Source organism: Dunckerocampus dactyliophorus, chromosome 15 (genome assembly GCF_027744805.1).
Source record: "Dunckerocampus dactyliophorus isolate RoL2022-P2 chromosome 15, RoL_Ddac_1.1, whole genome shotgun sequence".
In the NCBI taxonomy this organism is placed as follows: Eukaryota; Metazoa; Chordata; class Actinopteri; order Syngnathiformes; family Syngnathidae; genus Dunckerocampus; species Dunckerocampus dactyliophorus.
In genome coordinates, this window is record NC_072833.1 from 27,816,364 (window position 1) to 27,839,807 (window position 23,444).

General features: G+C 46.3%; 1 protein-coding gene across 5 annotated transcripts; it reads right to left on the reverse strand.

Moving 5' to 3' along the window:
- Positions 1-367: 367 nt before the first annotated feature.
- On the reverse strand, positions 368-23,435 carry upf2 (UPF2 regulator of nonsense mediated mRNA decay). 5 transcript variants are annotated; one of them, XM_054800609.1, is made up of 22 exons: positions 23,332-23,404; positions 23,138-23,177; positions 21,779-22,147; positions 20,852-21,631; positions 20,615-20,775; positions 20,328-20,519; positions 20,110-20,259; positions 18,629-18,732; positions 18,475-18,560; positions 15,175-15,283; positions 14,904-15,017; positions 8,532-8,648; positions 8,037-8,426; positions 7,690-7,965; positions 7,432-7,615; positions 2,978-3,132; positions 2,790-2,894; positions 2,617-2,715; positions 2,351-2,530; positions 1,729-1,870; positions 1,527-1,647; positions 368-887 (listed from the first exon to the last, which is right to left on the reverse strand). In XM_054800609.1, the coding sequence occupies exons 3-22, from the start codon at positions 22,144-22,146 to the stop codon at positions 878-880; spliced, it is 3,843 nt and encodes a 1,280-aa protein (XP_054656584.1). In that variant the 5' UTR covers position 22,147; positions 23,138-23,177; positions 23,332-23,404; the 3' UTR covers positions 368-877. The 5 variants fall into 5 exon arrangements, with proteins under 5 accessions (XP_054656584.1, XP_054656583.1, XP_054656581.1 ...); XM_054800608.1 differs by lacking the exon at positions 23,138-23,177 and having other exon boundaries at positions 2,357-2,527; positions 23,332-23,435; XM_054800606.1 differs by lacking the exon at positions 23,138-23,177 and having other exon boundaries at positions 2,351-2,527; positions 23,332-23,435.
- Between the last annotated feature and the right edge of the window lie 9 nt (positions 23,436-23,444).

A 23,444-nucleotide genomic window follows, 5' to 3' on the forward strand; every position in this document is an offset into this window, starting at 1 on the left:
GGACAAACAGGCGCACCCCTCCCTCACTGACAGATCTGTACGGTCTGCTTTCCAGACAGAATAAGAGTAGGATGCTTTACTACGACACATACAGAATGTATTCATGTTATCTACAGGACAGCCACACTGGGGAAGGAGCTCACACCCCCTGCCTTCAATCAAACAAAACAAAGCAGGATTGAATATTATCCAACGTGGGAACTTTTAAGAAAACAGCACACTTTTCATGATATACGACTCTGGTTCCACTGTCGTAAAGCTTCAGTCTTGAGAGAACATTGAGTGTTGCATCCTGTATTACTCCTACTCTGCTTTGCAGGCACCTCAAGGCATGAAAACATAATTACACTCTCACTGATCGGCCTGATCAATAATATATATCTACTTTATTGGTGCAATTGAATGTGTACAACTACTTTTCAGACAGTTTAGCAGTGTTTGCTAGCATCAGGTCACATGACAGTGGAACAGGAGGAACCTGTCAAAGCATCATGTTGATTTTAAAAGACCCAAAAACAAAGAAAAAGTCGTGTCACCCGTGTCCTTACTTCTTCTCCGTCCCTATGTGTGATGCAATGACCACAGTCGCCTTCCTGTCTCTCTCCCCTCCCCAGCCGCCATGTGTGAAGTCGTCTTAGTAGTTTGTTTGTCATCTCAGGCAACAGACCACAAGAAAGAGTGCCATCTGTCTGACCCCTGACCCTGGCTGCCACTTTGGTCTGTCCTCCTCAGGCCCCCTAGGAGGGTGAAGGGGTGTGTTCAGGTCAGGGGTTTAACTCTGCATCTGGAGGACCCCCCATCCAGACATGTTTCCCTCTGATCTTCTCCCTCTTCTTCCTCGCTCCTTCACTCTGTTGCTCCTTAAGCTCAGGACTCATCAGCGTCTCCTAGAGGACAGACATGTTGAGAGCAGACACGTCCCCGTGGAGATGGTACAGTGGATCCCTCCCTACACATTCACCCGTTTTTCATCAAAACATTTGTTTCCCATTCAGAAACAGTCTCATTCCGTACACGTGGGTGGTATTGATAAATACAGGTTAAACGAACACCATAGAAAATGCTTTCATGCTTCACTCAGAAGTGTTGAGATTTGGCTCTTTGTGGTGGTCATTGAACGCATCACAGGTGTGTGCTGTGACTGGCTACACACAATTAGAAAGTGTGCGAGGCACATTCAGGGCTTCAAGCCAAACTAACAAATGCAAGAATAGAGACGGTGGTGGTCGGAGGGTGGGGGGGGGCTTGTTCTGGAGATCGCTCTAATCTAATTAGTACAGCAGTCACTTTTAATGCAAATGTTGATCTGAAAAGAGAAGGGGATGTGAACATCAAGCTAGAAAAATAGACATTTCTTTGGGCGTATCAAGCAGTGGTGTTTTTTTGCCATTTACTGGTGGTTCCTGGGAATAACCCCCCACCAAAAGCAGGGATCTACTGTCATGGACCACTGAGAATGAGGACCACAGTAGGACTCTAGTCCAATTTTTCATTCATTCATCAAATATCCCAATATTTTTATTCACCTTCCTCCTGTCTTGAAGATGAGGTCAGCATTGGGGGCACCTTTTGGGTGCTGGTAGCGGGGCCGCCGCTCACGGTTGGTGTTAGCCTGCGCTGGACGCTGAGCGAGGGATTGCAACATCTCTGGAACGCACACACGGTGAAGAGCCACACTTGGACCATGCTGCCATGGTCAACAATGAATGCTAAAGATGGCCTTCCTACCCTGGTAGTCCTCCTGCTCTTGACGCTCATTGATGTCCAGGGTGAGCTTCTTCATCCTCATGCGCTCCTCCTGTTCGGCCTGCTGCTGGTTGAAGTGGTTGGCCGCCAGGTGGGACGACAACGGCACGTTCAGGATCTTGTACTGTGTAAACACACACACACACACACACACACACACATTAACACAGAAAGAAGTTATATTGATGAAGCTGTTATTGATGAGCTTAGATACTTCTCAGTATTTTATTAGCAAGACACCCCCATCAGATCATAATGTCAACGTGTGCACTGAAGCTGTGTCTAATACACTACTACACACACATACAGAGGATGCTTTATACAGTGTGTGTTGCCTGCCTACAAGGATGTTCCGTGTTCTCTACAACTTTTCCAGCAATTTTGTTGCTGTTGCGTGAAGCCACGTGCACTTTAAAAAGGGGACACGCCCTGCAGAATGAGAGCCCGTCTCTGCCTCCAAACCACACATTCCCCCGCTGCTGCTTGCCAACACACACACACACACACACACACACACACACACACACACACACAGCTCTACAGTCAATATTGTTGCTGGACTTTGCGTGTGTGTGTGTGTTTGACTGTATTTGAGGTCCTCCACCTCTACCTGCTGCTTGTTTCCCTTGCGTGTGAGCATGACAAACTGCATGGTTTCTGAGAGCTCGCTGTCTCCCTCGCTGATGCACGGCTGGCTGGAGCCTCCCTTCTTCAGCTGGCTCTTCAACTGCAGGGGAATGGCCACGTCCAGCTGGTGCACCTTCACCGTCTCGCCGCTGCGCTGCTGCAGGGATGAGAGACATGGTGAGACATGGTCAGGGATGGACGGTCACAGCAGTAGATGATGGACACTGTGTGTTAGCAGCGGACCTGCAGGTTCTCCAGCATCATCTTATCCAAGGCCTGGATGAAGTCCTCGTCCTCAGCACAAGCCACATGCTTCAGTCCACCACCACGGATGGTAACCTCCTGCACACACACACCATTCCATATCATTGCATGAATGACATGCATGTACAGTACATAGATAGCCATCAACTCACATTGTTCTCCTCATCCGTCTCATTCTCTTTGTTGGAGTCAGTCAGGTAGTCTGTGTTCTCCTCTTCTTCCTCATCCCTCTCCTCCTCTTCATTGTCAGATGCCTCCTGTGAGGAAAACAAAGACAGAGGGTGCTGATGAGCTTGCTGGCAGGATATGTGTGTGTGTGTGAATGAAACGATGGACTCACGTCATCCTCCACATCGTTCATTTCACTCTCATTGCCCGACTGCTCCTCCGTCTCGGCACCGCCCTCCTCGTCTTCATCGCCATCATCGTCCTCCTCATCCAGGCCCTCGCCTTCGCTCATGGCGCTGGAGCGGCCGTCCCTCTCCATGGCCAGACCTGTGGAGGATGAAGAGGGATGAAGGTGGGGGTTTGTCAACAATTAGCATCTGTATGAGCATCTCATTCCGGGAATGACAGGATGTTAATCCCTCACAATATCACACTTCCATTATCCATCCCTTGCTATATTGCACTTTCATACATTCATCAATGAATAAATGATACGGTTCCATGGTTTAATACAGCATATTAGTAAAAAATATGCACATTGTACTAATTCTTGGCCTAAATGAAGCATTTTCAAGCATAAAAATGTCAAATGATCTCACTAAATGAACTAAAATACAAATCCAAGGGAGAAGAAGCATTGGGACTGTGAATGTAGTATTCCACATTGGCCACTAGGTGTCACTGTTCAGTGAGCCAGGTCCTAGACTCCTCACTAAAGTTCCCTAGGGAACACATTTACTGTGACACTCCTCAAACAGGAGTTTTATGTTCATCTTATATGGATTATTTACTTTTATTCTGTCTACTATATTGGCTAATACCAGTGTAAAGCCATTTAAAGCTGCAAGGAAGTACACTGGAAGCACGCCGTCCAGAAAACACAAGGAACTGCTAACGTGCGAGTCTATGTTATCTTATTTATATCAAATATGTCTTATTTTCTCTGATTACATCTACTATATTGGCTACTACAAATGTAAAGGTGAAAATATAGGGGTGTTATTTCATGTCTCGAGGGCTCTCATGACGTTAAATAGCGTATTTAGTTAGACGTTCTATGCCATAACTAGGAAAAATGTTCCATTTATTGTATTTGTACTTTATTAATCCCACAGCAGGGAAATTCACTTGTTACAGCAGCAAGCAAGATACGCAAGTAAAGAATACATAGTGACACATGACACATATTGACTCCTACTTCACCGGCATTCACTGATCGCGGTCGGGTCTGGAACCAATTAACCGCCATAAACGAGGGATTACGGTAAAGAAATGAGGCCATAAGAGGGGCTGAACGTCAGGTGTCATGTAACTTGGGAACCCAGGAATGTGTGATCCTGCTCGTACAATAGCGCTACTGTTCATTCACACACACATGCTTTTTAAAAAGTCATCCCATCATATGTGAGCACCTCTTTGCACACGCATGTGTACACGCCCTTACATGAGGCTTGTCAACATGCCATTCTCCTTCATAGACAAACAACTCATTCATTTTCCCCCCACATGCAACCTAAGTAACAACCACTCAAGGTTCTTCTCACAGGGCGGAGACGGCACTTTACACTCTTTATCTGCACATTCCCCGTCCACACCTTCATAGTGCCAAACAAAGGCAGGCTATGCAGTGACACACATTTCTGGAATGGGAGGAAGATCACAAACAAGAAATTCCAGTGGGTATACGGCCTGGGCGATAAACCAAAAATTGACCAAAATTTTCCATGATAACTGACGTCATTTTACCCATGTCGGTAAATTCGGTGTTTTAATAAAAAATAAAATAAAAAGTCTTTTTGTCTGTTTTGACTGTGTGTGCTGGTATGCTATGTTCATTCCCCTTTAAGACGAGAACAAGGGAAAAAGACGACGAGGGAACGGCTTTTGGTTCAAATGAAGAAGCGGCTGTACGGTGCCAGCATTTCACTCGCATATGCGCCTACAAATAGACTGTGCGAGTAGAAAAAAATAAATGGGAGCACACGTGCGACTACATTTTTCAACCCTTTCATTGGCATTTTGCTCCTGAAATAAGTCCATACAAAGTCAATCAAAGTAGAGTAACATTTTGGCGCATCTGTATATAAATCTATAAGTCTCCTACAACTTTTCTTGCTTCACATCAGCAACTCGCGTGGGCGCACAATAACATCTCAGCCGTACAACCTGCACTCATCATGGCAAATGATGCAAAATTCACAAATAAAGGAGAAGAAAATAAAAACATTATAAAAGTGTCTCTATAGGAAACCATGATTAGTTTGCTGTTGCTAGAATTTTTTAAGGATTCCATGCTTTATTTGATGTAGATAGGCATAGGCAAGTAACATGACAATGGAATTGAATAGAATTGTTAGAAAAATGAGAAAATCACTATATTTATAAATGCTATTATTATTATTCTTGGAAAATATGAGCTCACATGGTTGTGGTAGGTTGGGTTGATATCAAGGTGGTTCTTCTTGTGGCCATTAGCAATGTAATTGCATGAGACATGATGCATGAGACATGAGAGTCCCAGAGAAAAGATGTGCGGAGAAAAGTATGGTGGTTGAGAATGGTAAATCTTTCCATGAAATGTACATAATCCGGTGTCTGCATTTGTTTTTTCGCAATATGTTTATAGTATTTGCACTATATATAAGTTTGTGGCTGCATATTTGTTACATTTACCTTAATTTGGCTATACAATTCTATTTACCTACAAAAGATTAATTTCTGGAGTGATGTAAGGCATAAACTGGACACCGAGTTATGTACATTACAGTTTGTGATGAGTGGCATTTCATGCAAATATATGGAAGTTGGGTTGTTTAAGTTGACTCTAAATTGTCCATAGGTATGAATCTGAGTGTGAATGGATCGGTTCGCAGCCGAGTGTGAAGCGGCTGGGATGAAAATCAGAACAAGTCCGAGTCCATGGCTCTCACCCGGAAAAGGGTAGAGTGCCATCTCCGGGTCGGAGATGAGATCCTGCCCCAAGTGGAGGAGCTTAAGTACCTTGGGGTTTTGTTCATGAGTGAGGGAACGATGGAACACGAGATCGACAGGACGATTGGTACGGCGTCTGCAGTGATGCGGACTCTGCATCGGTCCTTTGTGGTGAAGAGGGAGCTGAGCCCAAAGGCAAAGCTCTCAATTGACCCCCGCCCCGATCTATGTTCCCACCCTCACCTATGGTCATGAGATTTGGGTAGTGACCGTAAGGACAAGACGGCAGGTACAAGCGGCCCAAATGAGTTTTCTCCCTAGGGTGGCTGGCTCTCCCTTAGAGATAAGGTGAGAAGCACTGTCATCCGGGTGAAGCTCGCAGTCTCAACTGGCCTGGACACGCCTCAGGATCCACCAGGAGGAGCTGGACGAAGTAGCTGGGGAGAGGGAAGTCTGGGTTTCCCTGATTAGGCTGCTGCCCCTGTTAATATTGGTTGTTGGTGTCAACATTTCAGCTTTTTCTCATTGTGTCTTTTGCTCTATTTTAACCATTTTTGCTGGTTTTCCAATTTTGTTTCTGCACTGATGCAATGACAAATTAGCCACAGTCCACAGATGGCCCCAGGGCCGCACTTTGGGCGCCCCTACTTTTGTGGCTCTTGGTCGGGGTCAGGCTTGTGGCGTGGGCTCTATGAGCAAACTACAAATCTATTTGCCTTGTTGGCTCAGTGTCGTGGGCGAGCAAAGCGATGGTGGTTGCGGGAAGAGGGGCTGAGTTACAACAGTCCTGTTTTGGAGGTGCACATCTATGGAGTTATATTTGTGCCTTCATTTGGAGGTAGCAAAGGCTGATTTTGAGCCACAATGTGCAATAATTACTGTTGCGTGAGCAGGTACATCGCTGTGCGCTGACGCTCTCTCTCTCCTTGTCGCTCAACCTGTGAGTGCGAGGCGAGCTGCTGTATGTGTGTGCGCTCATGGCACCTGGCGTCCCAAATGTGTTTATAGCGTACTTTCAAGCCAAATGCTTCTTGTAAAGGTGTTCGTTGTAGTCTTCAACCTTCGTCTCTTGAAAAACAAAACAAACCTACTGTATCACTCGGATACTGTGAACGTTTTGACAGGACTACTATTATGATGAAAAATATACCATACAAAGTCGACGAGCTACCTACAGTATAGAAGGGTTTGTTGACTAGGCGTTAGCTAAGAGCTGCGCCTTTCCCCATGTCACTTGGGAAACGCCCCCTTTCTAAGACATTCAGACCATCATGGCTCCCGCCATGCACTATAAATCTAACTTTTCCAAATTTACCATTTGCTTACAAAAACTGAAGGAGGTCGAACATAATTACAAACAACATAGAACATATTTAAGCAAAGTTGATAAATCATGTCAGTGACCCTTTAAAATTGCCATTCCGCAACAAGACAGGATCTTTTTTTCTCTTACAGCCAATGCCTTCTTGCCATCCCGTGGGAGTTTCTCACGCTTTGCAAATGTGTCAAACGGCGGGAGATGTTTCAGGAAGCTGTTGTGTTGTGAAAATCTTGCTTCAAATGCGTGATGAGGTTGGTCATATTAAATTGATATTGATTGAATTGATATCGGGACACGCCTATCGATTCCAAACGTTTTCCGCCATTTGCTGGCAAAAAGCAGGGATGTACTGAACACACATCTAAACACCTTACCTAGCTTGACCAGCACCTCCCTCTCCAAGTCGGCCACCTGCCTGCTGGCCTCCTCCAGGGAGCAGCTCAGTCTCATTTTGGGCCGCAGCAGCTCCAGAGTGTCGGTGATCATGTAGTCGATGTCGATGGGGAAGGGGTGGTCTTTGGTCCAAGTGTCCACGCTCTTCTTCCACCAGATGTAGCGCTGCAGACACACAAACACCACACGCTGTTGTTCACAACCATTGTCTTTCCGGGTCTTGGAGGAGGAGGACTCACCTGGAAGTAGATAAGAAAACAGTCGAGTTTCCGCTTGCTGGAGCCGCGGTCAAAGTACTGTCCACAGGTGTCAAGCAGTGTGCACACCAGCCGGAGGCGAAAGAGGTGCTCAGGGGGGTCCAGCGTGCTCGGGGTGCCGTCCTGATTGACACCAAAGGAGATGAAGGAGAAGAGGGTGCGGAAGATGACTGCTGACTCCACCATACGGTAGTTATAGAGCTCTCCCAGGAACTTGGCGCTGCTGATGCGGCGCTGGTTGAACTTGGGCTGGTTGACCTGAGAGTGTAAATATCAGCAAATGACGTTATCAATGTCCGTTTATAACCATGGATGTCACCCTAGTGTACCTCCATGCCCAAGCGGATGTCCTCCAGAACCCCGTCCACCACGTGGATGCCCACGTCCTCCTGGTAGGCCACCAGGCCCGCTAGCAGGTTGGCCACACAGTGGATGCTGTTGTACTTGACGTTCCATATGTTGACCATACAGCAGATCAGGTAGCTCTTAACTTCTGGGTCCTGCCAGGACAGCTTGCGCATCTGCCTGAGAACCTTCTCTGTGGTGACCTTGGACAGATCCTTGTAGAGCAGCTTGCGGATGTACTCCTGCAGCGGTGGCCTCCTCTTCTTCACCGTCTTCTCAATGGGTGGGGGGTTGCAGTAGTAGTAAGCATTCTCCACCATGGTCACATATCGGGCGTCCAGATGCTGTGCCTGCTTTTTACGCATCATTTGCTCCTGGAACACACATAGTTTTTAGAAGGTGCAAGGGTAAGATGTGATGCTAGAAATACCAGCGTACAATAAAGGCGTGAAAAGAAGGCAGAGCCGTGTGGTACTGACCAGGAGGACGCTGGTACGCAGGTGAGAGTCAGGGGATCGAAAGAGGAAGCGGCCGCAGGTCTCCAGTAGGGTGCAGGCCATCTCCACGTGGTGGTGTGTGAAATCAGACAGCAGCATCTATTGGGACACACAACATTACCACGTGTTAACAGGGTCATGAGACGTGACCAACCAGATGAGATTTTAACATTAATTTTTAAAAAGTACAATGAAAAAACTTTATTTAACAGAGTCACAAAACAACAAGTGTGTTTTGAAATGTTTACTGTCCCACAAATTTACACTGAACGCTTAAATATTATTATTAGCATTTTAAGAACAAATAAACAACTAATGTTACGATAATATAGAAGAAGAATAATATACAAATACTAATACATGACAGGCCAAATGTTTGGACACACACTATACAAGCCCACGGCCCCAACCCCGTTAATAAGGCAAGAAATCCCACTAAGTAACCTGACAAAGCACACCTGTGAAGTGAAAAGCATTTCAGGTGACTACCTCATGAAGCTCAATGAGAGAACACCAAGGGTTTGCAGCGCTATCCAAAAACAATTATAAGACATACAGACCCTTTCCAAAAAATTAGAATGTCATGGAAAAGTTGTTTAATTTCCATAATTCCATTCAAAAAGTTTCATAGATTATAGATTCAGGGCCCACAATTTAAACGATTTCAAGTATTTATTTGTTTATTTTTACATAATTTGGGCTTCCAGCTCATTAAACCCACAAAAACAGGAATTCAAAAAATTAGAATACTGTGAAGAAATCCGCCCAAATTTTGCAGGGCATGAATGTTTTAAACTGAGTGTCACACACTAATCATCTACTAAACTCAAATCACCTGCACAGGCTTCCCCAGGTGTCATTAAATTGCTTCAGTTTGGTTCAATTGTATCAGTTGGGTTCAATATGGCGAAGACTGCAGACATGACAACTGGCCAGAAGACCATCATTGATACCCTCCATAGGATGGGTAAGCCACAAAAGTTCATAGCTAAGGAGGCTGGTTGTTCACAGAGTGCTGTGTCCAAGCATATCAATGGAAAGTCTAGAGGAAGGGCAAAATGTGGCAGGAGAAGATGCACCAGCAAAAGAGATGACCTTGGGCTTCAGCAGATTATCAAACAGGGAAGATTCAAGAATCTGGCAGAGATCCAGAAAGAGTGGAATGAGGCGGGAGTCACAGCTTCAAAAACCACCACATTCAGACGCATCCAGGAGATGGGCTACAACTGTCGGGTTCCTCGGGTCAAGCCACTTCTGAACCTGAGCCAACATAGGAAGCGTCTCCACTGGGCCAAGGAGAAGAAGGACTGGACTGTTGGCCAGTGGTCCAAGGTCCTCTTTTCCCATGAAAGTAAAGTGTGCCTTTCATTTGGGAATCAAGGTCCAAGGATTTGGAGGAAGACGGGTGAGGAACAGAACCCAAGCTGCCTGAGGTCCAGTGTGAAATATCCACAGTCCGTCATGATTTGGGGTGCAATGTCCGGTGCAGGTGTTGGTAAACTCTGCTTTCTTAAATCCAAGGTCACCGCAACAGTCTACCAGAATGTTTTAGAGGACTACATGATTCCTTCTGCTGAGGATCTGTATGGAGATGCAGATTTCATCTTCCAGCAGGACCTGGCCCCTGCTCATACCGCCAGAAGCACCAAAACCTGGTTTGATGCCCATGCCATCACAGTGCTTGACTGGCCAGCCAACTCACCGGACCTAAACCCCATTGAGAATCTATGAGGTATTCTCAAGAGGAAAATGAGGGGCACCAGACCCAACAACAAAAAAGAGCTGACAGCAAGCATCAAGGAAATCTGGGCTTCCATAACTCCCAGGCAATGCCACAGGCTGATTGCTTCAATGCCACGTGGCATCGAGGCAGTGATTAAGGGAAAGGGATTCCCAACCAAGTATTGAAGATTGACATATCGTTTTGAAAGTACCATATTTTGATTGATTTGATGTGATCCTGATTTCTTTCTTTTTTTCCTGCAAAAACTGAGAAGTAAATGGTGATTTCTTCACAGTATTCTAATTTTTTGAATTCCTGTTTTCATGGGTTTAATGAGCTGGAAGCCCAAATTACGTAAAAATAAACAAACACCCCCTACGTGAATCACCACCTTACCATGGTGGAGGGGTTTGTGTGCCCGAGTGATCCTAGGAGCTATGTTGTCTGGGGCTATATGCCCCTGGTAGGGTCTCCCAAGGCAAACAGGTCCTGGGTGACGGGCCAGACCAAGAGTGATTCAGAAGACCCGTATGAATAAACACACGAGGAGAGACCGCACCTCGCCCGGAAGTGGGATACTGGGGCCTCACCCTGGAGCCAGGCCTGGGGGAGGGGCTCGCAGGCGAGCGTCTGGTGGTCAGGCTTTCACCCGTGGGAACCGGCCGGGCTCAGCCCGAAGAAGCCACACGGGATCTCCTCCCCGTAGACCCACCACCTGCGCGGGCAAGCGTAAGGGTCCGGTGCATTGCGTTTTGGATGGCGGTCGAGGGCGGGCACCTAGGCGATATGGTCTTCGGCGGCCAAATCTGGTTCTTGGGACATGGAACGTCACTTCTCTAGCGGGGAAGGAGCCCGAACTTGTGAGAGAGGTTGAGACATTCTGACTAGATATAGTCGGACTCACCTCGACCCACAGTTTAGGTTCTGGATCCAAACTCCTCGAGAGGGGCTGGACCTTGTTCTACTCTGGAGTTGCTGCAGGGGAGAGGCGGCGAGCTGGTGTGGGCTTATTAATAGCTCCCCGGCTCGGTGCCTCTGTGTTGGAGTCATCCCCGGTGAACGAGAGGGTAATTTCCCTACGCCTTCGGGTTGGGGAAAGGGTCCTGACTGTTGTTTGTGCATACGCGCCAAACGGCAGTTCAGAGTACCCAGCCTTCCTGGAGTCCATCAGAGGGGTGCTGGAGAGCACCCCAACTGGTGACTCTGTCGTTTTACTGGGAGACTTCAACGCCCATGTGGGCAATGACAGTGTGACCTGGAGGGGCGTGATTGGGAGGAACGGCCTCCCCGATCTGAACCCGTGCGGTGTGATGTTGTTGGACTTCTGTGAGAACCACAGTTTGTCCATCACAAACACCATGTTCCAGCATAAGGATGTCCATAAGTGCACATGGCACCAGGACACCCTAGGCCGCAGGTCTATGATCGACTTTGTAGTCGTATCATCAGACCTGCGTCCGCATGTTTTGGACACACAGGTAAAGAGAGGGGCTGAGCTGTCAACTGATCACCACCTGGTGATGAGTTGGATTAGATGGCGGGGGAGGATGCCGGACAGACCCGGGAGACCCAAACGTGTAGTGAGGGTGTGCTGGGAACGTTTGGCAGAGTCTCCTGTTCGTCGAGTCTTCAGCTCTCACTTGTGGCAGAGCTTCTCCTGCATTCCGGAGTAATGCGGTCGCTGTACCGGACCGTCGAGGTGAAGAGAGAGCTGAGCCGGAAGGCAAAGCTCTCAATTTACCGTTCGATCTATGTTCCCACCCTCACCTATGGTCATGAGCTTTGGGTCATTAACGAGATCGCGGATACAAGCGGCTAATATGAGTATTCTTCGTAGGGTAGCGGGACTCACCCTAAGAGACAGGGTGAGGAGCTCGGTTATCCGGGAGGAGCTCAGAGTAGAGCCGCTGCTCCTTCACATCGAGAGGAGCCAGCTGAGGTGGCTCGGGCATCTAGTCCGGATGCCTCCCGGACGCCTCCCTGGTGAGGTGTTTCGGGCATGCCCAGCCGGGAGAAGGCCCCGGGGCAGACCTAGGACACGCTGGAGGGATTATGTCTCACAGCTGGCCTGGGAACGCCTTGGTGTCGTCCCGGTGGAGCTGGAGGAGGTGGTCGGGGACCGGGAAGTCTGGGCTTCCCTACTGAGACTGCTGCCCCCGCGACCCGGACCCGGATAAGCGGAGGAAAATGGAATGGAATGGAATGGGTCTGTATGTCCATCATATTAGACATAGTTAGAGTTATTTCACACTTTTTTGTTCAGCACATAATTCCACATGTGTTGATTCATAGTTTTGAGAATCTACAATGTAAACAATCAGGAAAATGAGAAAAACGCATTGAATGAGAAGGTGTGTCCAAACTTTTGGCCTGTACTGCACATCATAATAATGCACCATTTCCTTTAATATGCCATCTTTCACTCTGTAAAGATGTGGAATTTCTCTTTAGGACATATAAAATGTTTGCAGCATTTCTTGATATGCTGGCTTTTCAACTGTATTAAGAGCAGCAGCTAAATTGTGAACACACACCATTTTTGTCTAGGTGCTGAAACACATGCACTGAGTGAACTCTCTTCCTGCCTGTTTGGAGGCCAAATACAATTTTTGGTCCTAAAAAAACATTGCTAAAATCAAGGGAACAGATTTAGAGAGACTAATCCATGCCTTTGTCTCCAGCAGGTTACACTACTGTAACAGTCTTCTCACCGGGCTCTCTAAACCAGCAGTAAAACAGCTGCAGTACATCGAGAATGCTGCTGCTCGAGTCCTGACTACAACCAGGAAATCTGAGCATATTAGTCCAGTACTCAGGTCTCTGCACTGGCTTCCTGTTGCTCAGAGTACGGACTTTAAAACGGGTCTGCTTGTGTACAAGACTATTCATGGTCTTGATGTCCAAAGTACATCTCGGGTTCTGAGAAGCTCAGGGAGACGCCCAAAGTCAGGACTAAACACGGTGAGGCTGCGTTTCAGTTGTATGCTGCCAAAACCTGGATGAGTCTTCCAGAAGATGTGCGAAAATCCTCAATTTTGGCCATTTTCTATGCCGCTTATCCTCATTAGGGCGGTGGGTTTACGCTGGAGCCTATCCCAGTCAATGGCAGGGCACATATAAACAAACATCATTCACAATTACATTCATACGTATGGACGATTTAGAGTCTCCAGTTAATGTGACATACATGTTTTCTTCAGCTCTCTCAGCTCAGCTCTCTCTTCACCACGACGGTCCGGTACAGCGACCGCATTACTGCAGACGCGGCGCCGATCCGCCTATCGACCTCACGCTCCAACCTTCCCTCACTCGTGAACAAGACCCCAAGATACTTGATACTTGAGCAACCCACCCTTTTCCCACTGAGAACCATGGCCTCAGATTTGGAGGTGCTGAGTCTCATCCCAGAAGCTTCATACTCAGATGCAAACCGTCCCAGTAAAAGTTGAAGGTCACAGCCCGATGAGGCCATCAGGACTACATCGTCTGCAAATAGAGGTGACCAGATCCTAAGGCCACTGAACTGGACTCCCTAGACACCTTGGCTGTGCCTAAAAATTCTGTCCATGAAAATTATGAACAGAATGGGTGACAAACGGCAGCCTTGGTGGAGGCCAACGCTTACCGGAAACAGGCTTGACTTACTGCTGGCAATGCCAACCAGGCTCCTGCTGGTTCTGCCGGTCGTACGAGGACTGAATGGCTCGTAGTAGCGCCACCAATCCCATACTCCCGGAGTACCCCCCCACAGGACACCGTGAGGCACACGGTCGAATGCCTTTTCCAAGTCCACAAACACATGTAGACCGGTTGGCCAAACACCCAAATACCCTCCAGTACCCTTGCAAGGGTGTAGAGCTGGTCCAGTGTTGCGCGACCAGGACCAAAACCACATTGCACCTCCTGTAGCCGAGTTTCGACTAACGGTCGTACCCTTCTCTCCAGCACCCTGGAATAGACTTTCCCAGGGAGGCTAAGGAGTGTGATCCCTCTATAGTTGGAACACACCCTCCGGTCACCCTTCTTGAAAAGGGGGACCACCACCCCAGAAGTACTGTTCCCGACTTCCACGCAATGTTGAAGAGACGTGTCAGCCAAGACAGTCCCTCAAGATCTAGAGTTGGAGTGACTTTATGAAGTGATTTTACCCTTCTTTTCTGTAAAGCACTTTGAATGACCTTGTGTATGAATTGTGCTCTAGGCAGTTCTAAGCTTGCCTTGCCTTGAAAACAGACACACGTGTTTCAGGCGGCACCAAGGATCTGAGCTTACACAGACAAGGGAGCACTGTAGCCAACAAAAACGACTGTGTAACAACAGACAGAGAGAGAACCAAATCAGCCGTGCAATGCTAAAGCTAACCACTCCAGTCTCCTACTGAATCACTCAGCACCATGATGCAGCCTCTGCTGGTGTAAACATGTCATTACACTGTAAAAAAACAGCATCATTGTACAGTACAGTACAGTAAAGTAAACATAGTCAGGCTCATTTACAATTCCAACCTCCTGCACATGGCAATATATGGAGGCTGGCAAAATGATCAATTTTGCTTTTATTTGTGATTTTTATTTATTTATTATCACCAGACAACGAGGAATCTTGTCACATTTTGAAAAACACACACACACCTTGAGACAATGAAGCGTGTCTGTCTTTGAGAACATCTTGAACTTGGCCAGCTCCCCAATGAACCTGACCGTTTTATTTTTGGTCTCAATGTTGATCTGGTCCTTCTTGCGAATCTATCGCAGAAACAAACACACACGTTGGTGAAAGATATCCACTCTTCTGATGCATGTGATATGACGGCTTCTGCTTCTAATGTCAGTGATGTGAAACAGCTAAACCTCTCCTAAGATGAAGGTTGTGTCTATGACCCGGGTAAGGTGGTGGACATACATGAAAGCGGAAGTCTCCCTTCAGCATGGAGCAGAGGTCCTCGGCCACGTCCGACATGCAGGGATGAAGAGTGGCCACCAGGCGGGAGTAAAAAGGCAGAAGATCCAACCTGGCAGAAGACAAAATGTTGTGCTTTGATGATCATCACACCACAGGGACTGGAAATGTGTCAGTGTTGCCAGACGTACAGTACGTTCTGCATTTGTAAGATCATTTCACCCTCTGTACGATGAGTAATCCCATGATGTATAATCATTTGACGCCTGCAATACAAGGCTGGTAGCAAACACACACAGGATCAATCCTGATCTTGTCTTTACAGCCAGGTGGGGGTGCTGTCTAACATTGCTGTTAGTAAAACTAAAGCAGGGCTTCTGTGTAGGCTCTCAGTCGTACAGGAGTTGTCCATCGAGGAAAAGGCTTCTTGAGACGTCATCTGTACTTCTGTGTAGAAGGTGTCGGACGTTTCGCTCCTCATCCGAAGAGCTTCGTCAGCGAACTAATAAGTGCTGGTAGCTTAGGCCTTAAATACAGTAAGAGTGGGCGGAATTGGTGTGCCAACACCCTCCTCCTATTGGTTCGTTACACTAAGCCTGGGCGGAGCAGTGGTATAATCCTATCCTGTTATTCACACCTACGATAAAAGGGAAGTGTCGCTCCCTGAATTGGGTATGAACGACTCTGATACTGGCTTGTTAGCATCTATTGTTCTGGCTCGGCCCTGCCTTCACCTCATTTGCAAGACTAAGAGCTGTGGGTTTTGGTCTCAGTAACCTGCTGAACACAGGGTCCAAATTAAACCTCAAACCACCATTCCGATTCAATGATGGGTTCTGTTGTTTGACAAAAATAGCTTCCTTTACTCCTCAATCAGCAGTACATCTACACCTGAAAGCTACCAATCACTCTTTTCAGGACAGCGAGGTAAAGATTTTGGCCAAAGAAAACAGATGGTTTGAAAGAGGAGTAAAGGAAGCTATTTTTGTCAAACAACAGAACCCATCATTGAATCGGAATGGTGGTTTGAGGTTTAATTTGGACCCTGTGTTCAGCAGGTTACTGAGACCAAAACCCACAGCTCTTAGTCTTGCAAATGAGGTGAAGGCAGGGCCGAGCCAGAACAATAGATGCTAACAAGCCAGTATCAGAGTCGTTCATACCCAATTCAGGGAGCGACACTTCCCTTTTATCGTAGGTGTGAATAACAGGATAGGATTATACCACTGCTCCGCCCAGGCTTAGTGTAACGAACCAATAGGAGGAGGGTGTTGGCACACCAATTCCGCCCACTCTTACTGTATTTAAGGCCTAAGCTACCAGCACTTATTAGTTCGCTGACGAAGCTCTTCGGATGAGGAGCGAAACGTCCGACACCTTCTACACAGAAGTACAGATGACGTCTCAAGAAGCCTTTTCCTCGATAAAGCAGGGCTATTCAACAAAAACTCAAATAGGACCAGTTACAATTTCCTCAAACCCCAGGCTGTCCACTTGGCTCTTCTCTTTTTACTTTTCTCTTGTCTACATATCATTCATCTTGCATCCCCTTTTCCACTCCTCCAACATACTCTATGTCTCACTCGTTCTTCCGTGTGTGTGTATTTACACTTGCAATGTTTAACGCCTGGAATAGGAATAGGAATATCTTTCACATTTCAACCCATATGGTACAGATGCCCGGTACCTCAGAGTCAGTATCGGTATTACACAGACATTTTCGGTAGTTTTGTGTGTGTTATGTGGTAATAAATGTTCTTTTGTTTAAAAATACAATCTCAACATTTGTCACTGTGACGTTTCTTTTCGACACATAAAGTTAAAAAAACTGTGTCTTGTAACATTGCACTTCTCACAGTTTTCTTCAAAATGAATACTCTTAACGACGCAGTCTTTTTTCTTAACTCAATGACTGCCAGCCTTGTTCAGAGCAGAGAGCTCCATACTGCCAGAGTTTTGGGGCATTTTTGCTGAGCATTTCAAGACCCACAGACTCTTGAGTTTTAGGACTACATAAACATTGAAACTATCTAAAGAAACTTTAGACTCTCTTCTTTAATCAGAAAAAAAGTGTGTTTGTAGCCTTTTTGCGTCTTTCGATATTAGCAGGAGAACATAGGGTACTTTGAGCAAAAACGCCTGATTTTGACCCAAAAAACAGAGAAAACAAGCATTTTCTGCAGAGAAACAAATTCCAGCAGAATGACAGTGGGGTCTGCTGGATGTGGGGATGAATCCCTGCTGCTGACCAATCCAGAGGGCAGCCTCTCGTCAGAAGAATCAAGGTCGGATTCTGAATCACCCGGCTCTGAACTTCTTCTGGTGTCGCGCCACACGGCTCAGCAACGCTAACCACTAGCTTGTTGCTTGGGCTGCCATTGTCAACTGTGTGTCTACGTCACCTACATCACCGATGTCACCTCTATCTTTAGCGATCCACCGTCAGACAAGCTCTGCGACAGTGTTAGCTGCCTGGATTTTTTCGTCTCCGCTCAATATCTGCATGTGTTTCGCCATTTTCCTCTCTCAACCCACAATCAGTCTTCTTCATAGACAATCTGTCACTACCGGTTGGCGGAAAAGAGAACTGTTGTCCCCTGCTGGGACAGAAATACATTGCCTACAAGTCAGAAATTCACACACAAGATGAATAAGACTTTGTCCTGTTGCTCCGGCGAAAAAAAAGGAAAAGACGTCAATACACGTCTTTGGCAGCCAACGTTACTTTTTGAAAAGATGTCAAAAGACGTTTTTGGCAGTGAAAGAGTTAATAATGCACAAACTAAATTCATTTCAGTAGAAATTTTGGTTGTTGTCGGTCACAAACTTGAGCCGGTGCCGACTTGTGTCACGTGCAACCCACCTACTGTCTACTCTTCCACTCCCTCACAGTCACAATGAAGCTTTTAGGTACCCAAAAATGGGATCCTTTGATTTTACGTGAGTCAGTACTCTGTAGTACCGATGGAATTGGGTCGCTACCTATAAAAGTACTGAAATGGGTACCCATCCCTAGCCTGGAATGCACAGATTTGACTGGCTGAGTACTATCACATGGGATGGCTTAACTCACATGCACTTGGTCAGTGGATTTCCTGATCTGACCAAACAGTACCGTACAGTCTATAAAAGAACCAATCATTTCAAGCTTCTGGTAGGATGATTTGCCATTTCCCATTTGGCAACACTGGAGTGTGGCCTCCTGGCAGAGAGCCCCCATCTTTTCAACCCTTTCAAATCCTCACAGTGGAATCATTGGAAAAAACACATCACAAACCTACTGAAAGGTACTTCATCAATTACCTCTGCCTGGGCACAGTGAAGAGCGCTCGCACCAGCTTTCTCCGGTTGGACTTGGTGTTCATGTTCATGCAGAAGTCCATGGCAGCCTGCAGGAGGTGACATAGCACTCAAGAAGCCAAATATCTTGTCTGTGTGTTACATTGTTTCTGGTCACCTTGTCAATGAGGTCACGGTTCACACAGTTAGGGAGCTGCTGGATGAAGGCATCCACAATCAGCTTCAAGTGGGATCCAGTGTTAGCCTCCTCATCCTCTTGCTCTAAAAAAACAGAAATAAAGGTATGTGTGAGAAACTAAGATAAGATGTGTAAAGCAGGGCTCTTTCATCCTTCTGCTGTGGCTCCATGTGCTTTATGTTTCTGTGCTAGGGCAGTGGTTTCTGCTGAGTCAGCTGGATGAGAACCCATCTAGCCAAACAAATATTTGGCTTGTTAGCTTCCTTTGTCGCTAATGAACAATGGCAACTAAAGCCACGTGGAGAGTGTTACTTGAACTGGAACTATGTGTATGCTGTACACTTTTATTGCTAATGTTGATCTGAAATGGGCGGGAACGGCTCAAGAACTATGACTTATTGGCAGGTGGCAACAGGTGTGGCTCATCACTCCACCAGGAAGACAGAAAAGGAAGTTGACAATACATTCCAGGAAACACAGAATATACTGTATGCAGCTTTACTTACAATTTTCTGTAGGGATGCACAAGACATTTTTTTCAAACCGATACTGATAACGTTCTGCTTCTCAAAGCTGATACGGAAGATAAGCAGTACCTTATTTAAAGCTCTTCTTTCTAAAATTTAACTGTAATTTGTGCTCACCTGGAAGTAAGAGGCTCAAAGGTGGATTGGTGTAGATGTGTCCCTAAGCAAATATGACCTTGCTACTATTAAACTAAATAAAAGTAACAAAAATGGACAAAAGTTGTGTTTCTGGGGACACTCATCTTTTTCAAACAAACAAAACTGAAGTCACTGTGCTGTCAGACCTCGCAAGCTAACAGGGCTATGCATCAGTAGTAAAGCTGATGTTCTTGTTTCCATCAGTGTGAGCAGGAGTGCGGCCATATGTCCTATTTTGCTGGCAAACATACATCTGGCGGCTCGAAAGTACAAAGCGTGGCTGTAAGTGCTTTACGAGCTGACAAAAGCGGCTATCTTCAACGATGGTAAAGGGCTGCTTGTCCAGTGCGGCTAGCTTTGTGGTGGCTTCTTTAGCAGCGCTGGCGTTGTAGGAGGCTTTCAAAACAGCTTTGCTGGCGTTTCAGGTGGCCGATAAGGTAAAGAAGTCCCACAGATCGCCGGCATCACGCCATGATTGTTTACAAGTGAGCTCAGGGAGGTGTGGCGCATGTTACAGAAAAGGACTGCTTGATTTGCTCACCTAAGACCAGTAACACACACCACAGTATGGGTAATCTCGCCTCTTAGGGATTTTTGGAAATTATTGGTTATCTGAGCTATTTTATGTTATCAAATTTATTGCTATGACGTCATATTTCCTCATATTGGCCCGTGCACCCCTAATTTAGCAGTTAAATAGGTTTTGTGGCTCCAAGTGAGTTTTCATTTGGTGGAAAGGGCCCAAATGGCCCAAATGGCTCTTCTGATGCTAAAGGTGTAAACGTGCACATTCACCCTGCTCATCCATCAGCTTTTTGGCTAGTTCTTCACTCTCTGCTTCATCGGCTCCCTCTAGTTCTAAAGGCTCATCCGCGATGTCCAGAGTCTCCAGTTCCAGCTCCAACTCCTCTGTGGTGCTCGCGCCCTCCTTGCCCTCTCTGCCATCTGACAAAGACAGCATCAAGATGAGTGAGTCTATTTTGTTTAGTCAACAGTATCTAAGTTAAACAAACCTTTAGCATCATCCTTGTCTTTGGCCTGGCTGCCCTTCTCGTTGTCCTTGAAGAGGATGGCGGGGACAAAGGCCTTCAGGTCCACCAGGTTCTCATAGAAGTTACGAGCGTCTTCGTCCTCCCAGATCCCACCTTCCAGGTCGTACTCTCCAGGCTTACCGGGGGTGAAAATGTCAATGCCAGGGCCGTGCTCTGAGGGAGAAACATGTCATCTCTTAAGACTTGTCAGTTTAAGCTGAGCGTGGTTGGGAGACAAAAAAAAACAAAAACAAAAAAAACAGACACACCTTCCTGCACGGTCTTGTCCTGAGGCAACTCTGGCATGTTTTCATCCAGCAGATCAGCCAGCGACTGAGTGTTGGCCAGCAGCTTCTGATAGGAGGTGGCAAACTCCTCATACTGTTTGTGTCTGTCCTCGCTCAGCTCCCCTTTGGAATGTAAGATACGCCTGAAGACCACAAGAAGCTCCATTGGCCTTAGAGACCTTCATAGAGGGGCAGAAGAACTCTCACAACTGATCTCACCTGTTCTGCCTTTCAATGTTCTGCAGCTCCCTGTGGTCCTTCTTCAGGTGTTTGGTGAGAGATGTGAAGTACTCCCGCAGAAGGTTCTGGAAGGGCTGCTGTTTCTCTGTGCTTATGATCTCACTGGGGGGAAAGGTGAGCTTGTACTTCTCGGCAGCCAGCTTCACCTTGCGAGGCACCAGGCCGGCAATGTCGTCCCCACAGTGCTTACAGAAGCTGATCACCACCGACACGTGAGTGTGTGTCTCACGGTCGATGCCGATGATGTTCTTCAGCTGCTCATATATGAGAGACAGACCCTCTTTGTCGGTGAAGAATCCCACGATGGTGAGCTCGGCCAGGAAGCGCAGGTCTGTGCGCAGCTTGCTCACATTGGGTGCTTTGTCTTCCTTCCTGGCCTCAAAGTGCTTCTTCCAGGCCTGCAGTAGCAGAGGAGCAAACTCGGCATACCTCTGATGGAAGAGAGAGCACAGGTGTACGGCGCAGCCCACGTCTGAGATCTTCAGCTTGGCCTCCACCACGGAGCTCACCGCCTCGCCGATGTATTTGCTCAAGTTCAGGGAGGCAAAATCGTTGGAGAGAGAATCACGCTGCTGTTCGGTGAGGGTGCGGAGCTTCTTGACAAAGGCCGTGTTCTTTTTGAGGCTGGAGTCCAGTCGGCTGAAGAAGGTCTCTTCGGGACGGGCCTCGTGGGCGTTCTGGTTCCTGCTGCGTAGTTCCTTCCTGCACTGGTGGCGCTCCCAGGCCTCCTGGTGCAGCTGATGCCCTTCTTCCTGTTCCCTACAACAATTGGGTCATATTCATTTTATCTGTGTGAGCAAAGGGATTTGATCTTATCTTTACTGGTCTGTATTGCTAAGATCTTGGCTAATACAGGAAGTTATTATTGTTAGAAGAAGATATGATGCCACATTGAAAGTCACGTACTTTAGGAGAGCCGCTTCTTCTTCCCGTTGCCTCTTGGCCTCATCCTCTTGAAGCTTCCTCTCCTGCTCCTCTTTCTGCCTCTTCACCTCCTCCTCTTTCTGCTTCTGCTCTTCCTCTGCTTTCTGTTTCTCCTCCTCTTTCTTCCTTCGCTCCTTCTCCTCTTTCTTCTTCTTTTCCTCCTCCAGACGCTTCCTCTTCTCCTCTTTGCCGCTGTCTTTTTTGCTGCTCAGCTTGGCCTCATCTTTTGCTTTGTCTCGCGAGGGTGCGGTTTTCCTCTCCCCCTCTCTGTCCTTCTCTTTGTCCTTGGGGCTGAAGCAGCCAGCATCATTCTCATCCATGTTTACTGAGCGCTGGCGTTCAGCAGGCATACTGAGAGAAGCGGACAAGCAAGAGATGTTGGGTCAAATCATTCAACTATAGTCACATCTGCTGCACACACTAAACGTACTTTCAACTCGATATGATGTTCTTTATTCATAAATGGCAAAACAACACATGAAATCTACGTTAGGTCATGATATCTATAGGAATCAAAAAGGCTATGACAATTATAGTGCAAATCGGGATAGAACTGTAAAAATAGCTAACATGCATTAAAGTACAAGTCAATAATTTTTTTTTTAAATACAAAATTCAGCTCCATAGCATACATCGGTGGTGTCCAAACTTTTTTCACAAAAGGCTGCATACAGAAAAATTTGGCTCCAATTTGTTATTCTTCACATTTGTACTCATAAAACACGTTAAAACCAACCCAATGTAGGTCAACATATGCACAGTAGTTAAATATAGGTGACTACATAGTAGTTAAATATAGGTGACTACATACACAATGGAGGCCAATAGGGCCCAAATTAGATGCATTTTTCATGTAACCTTTTATATTTATCCAAATATACAAATATCATATAGGCCAATAAATATTTTTAGTGTTTGCTTTTGGGACTATGTCAAATATAATAAAAAGTGAGGAATTACCTTCATAAAAAAATCTCATCTATAATTTTAAAAATATATAACAATCTCTTGATCGTGCAATTTTTTGGGGATAGCCAAATGAACTGCATTTATAATTGTAGATACATTTTCTTTAATGTCGTTTCATTTGCAGTTTTATTAATATTGTTGAATATCCTAATCATGTTTTATGTTTTGTGTGGCCCTAATCATTCTTTGATCGTTCAATTTGGAAACGGCATCGTTTGTTAGCGACTTAGCTTAGCTACATGATCATGACTGCTTTTACAGCATAGCTAACAAACGTCCATTCTACTACAATACGAATGATAAAATAGGGCAAAATAAAGCACCTTACAGGTGCTGCATCGTTTAAAAAGCCAAGTACTCCCAAAAACTTACCATCGCTAACACGTTTAGCTAGGCCACTACAATGGACGTCCTGCAACAGATGTAAACAAACGCTTTCAAATCGTTAAACCTCTCCTTAGTTTGTGGCTGTACATAATAATGGATGGTTAAATATTTTTACTATATTTCAATGAATGGTGTGCCTCAAATCTGAGTATATAATATTGTAAAATGCGACGGCTTACCTGCTACTGATAGCAAAACAAACACCAGCCATCGACGTTTGACTTCCGTGTGAACATGAACGACCCCTTCGTGGTTGTACAAAATTATGCCTGACTAAAAAGATTTGTTTCAT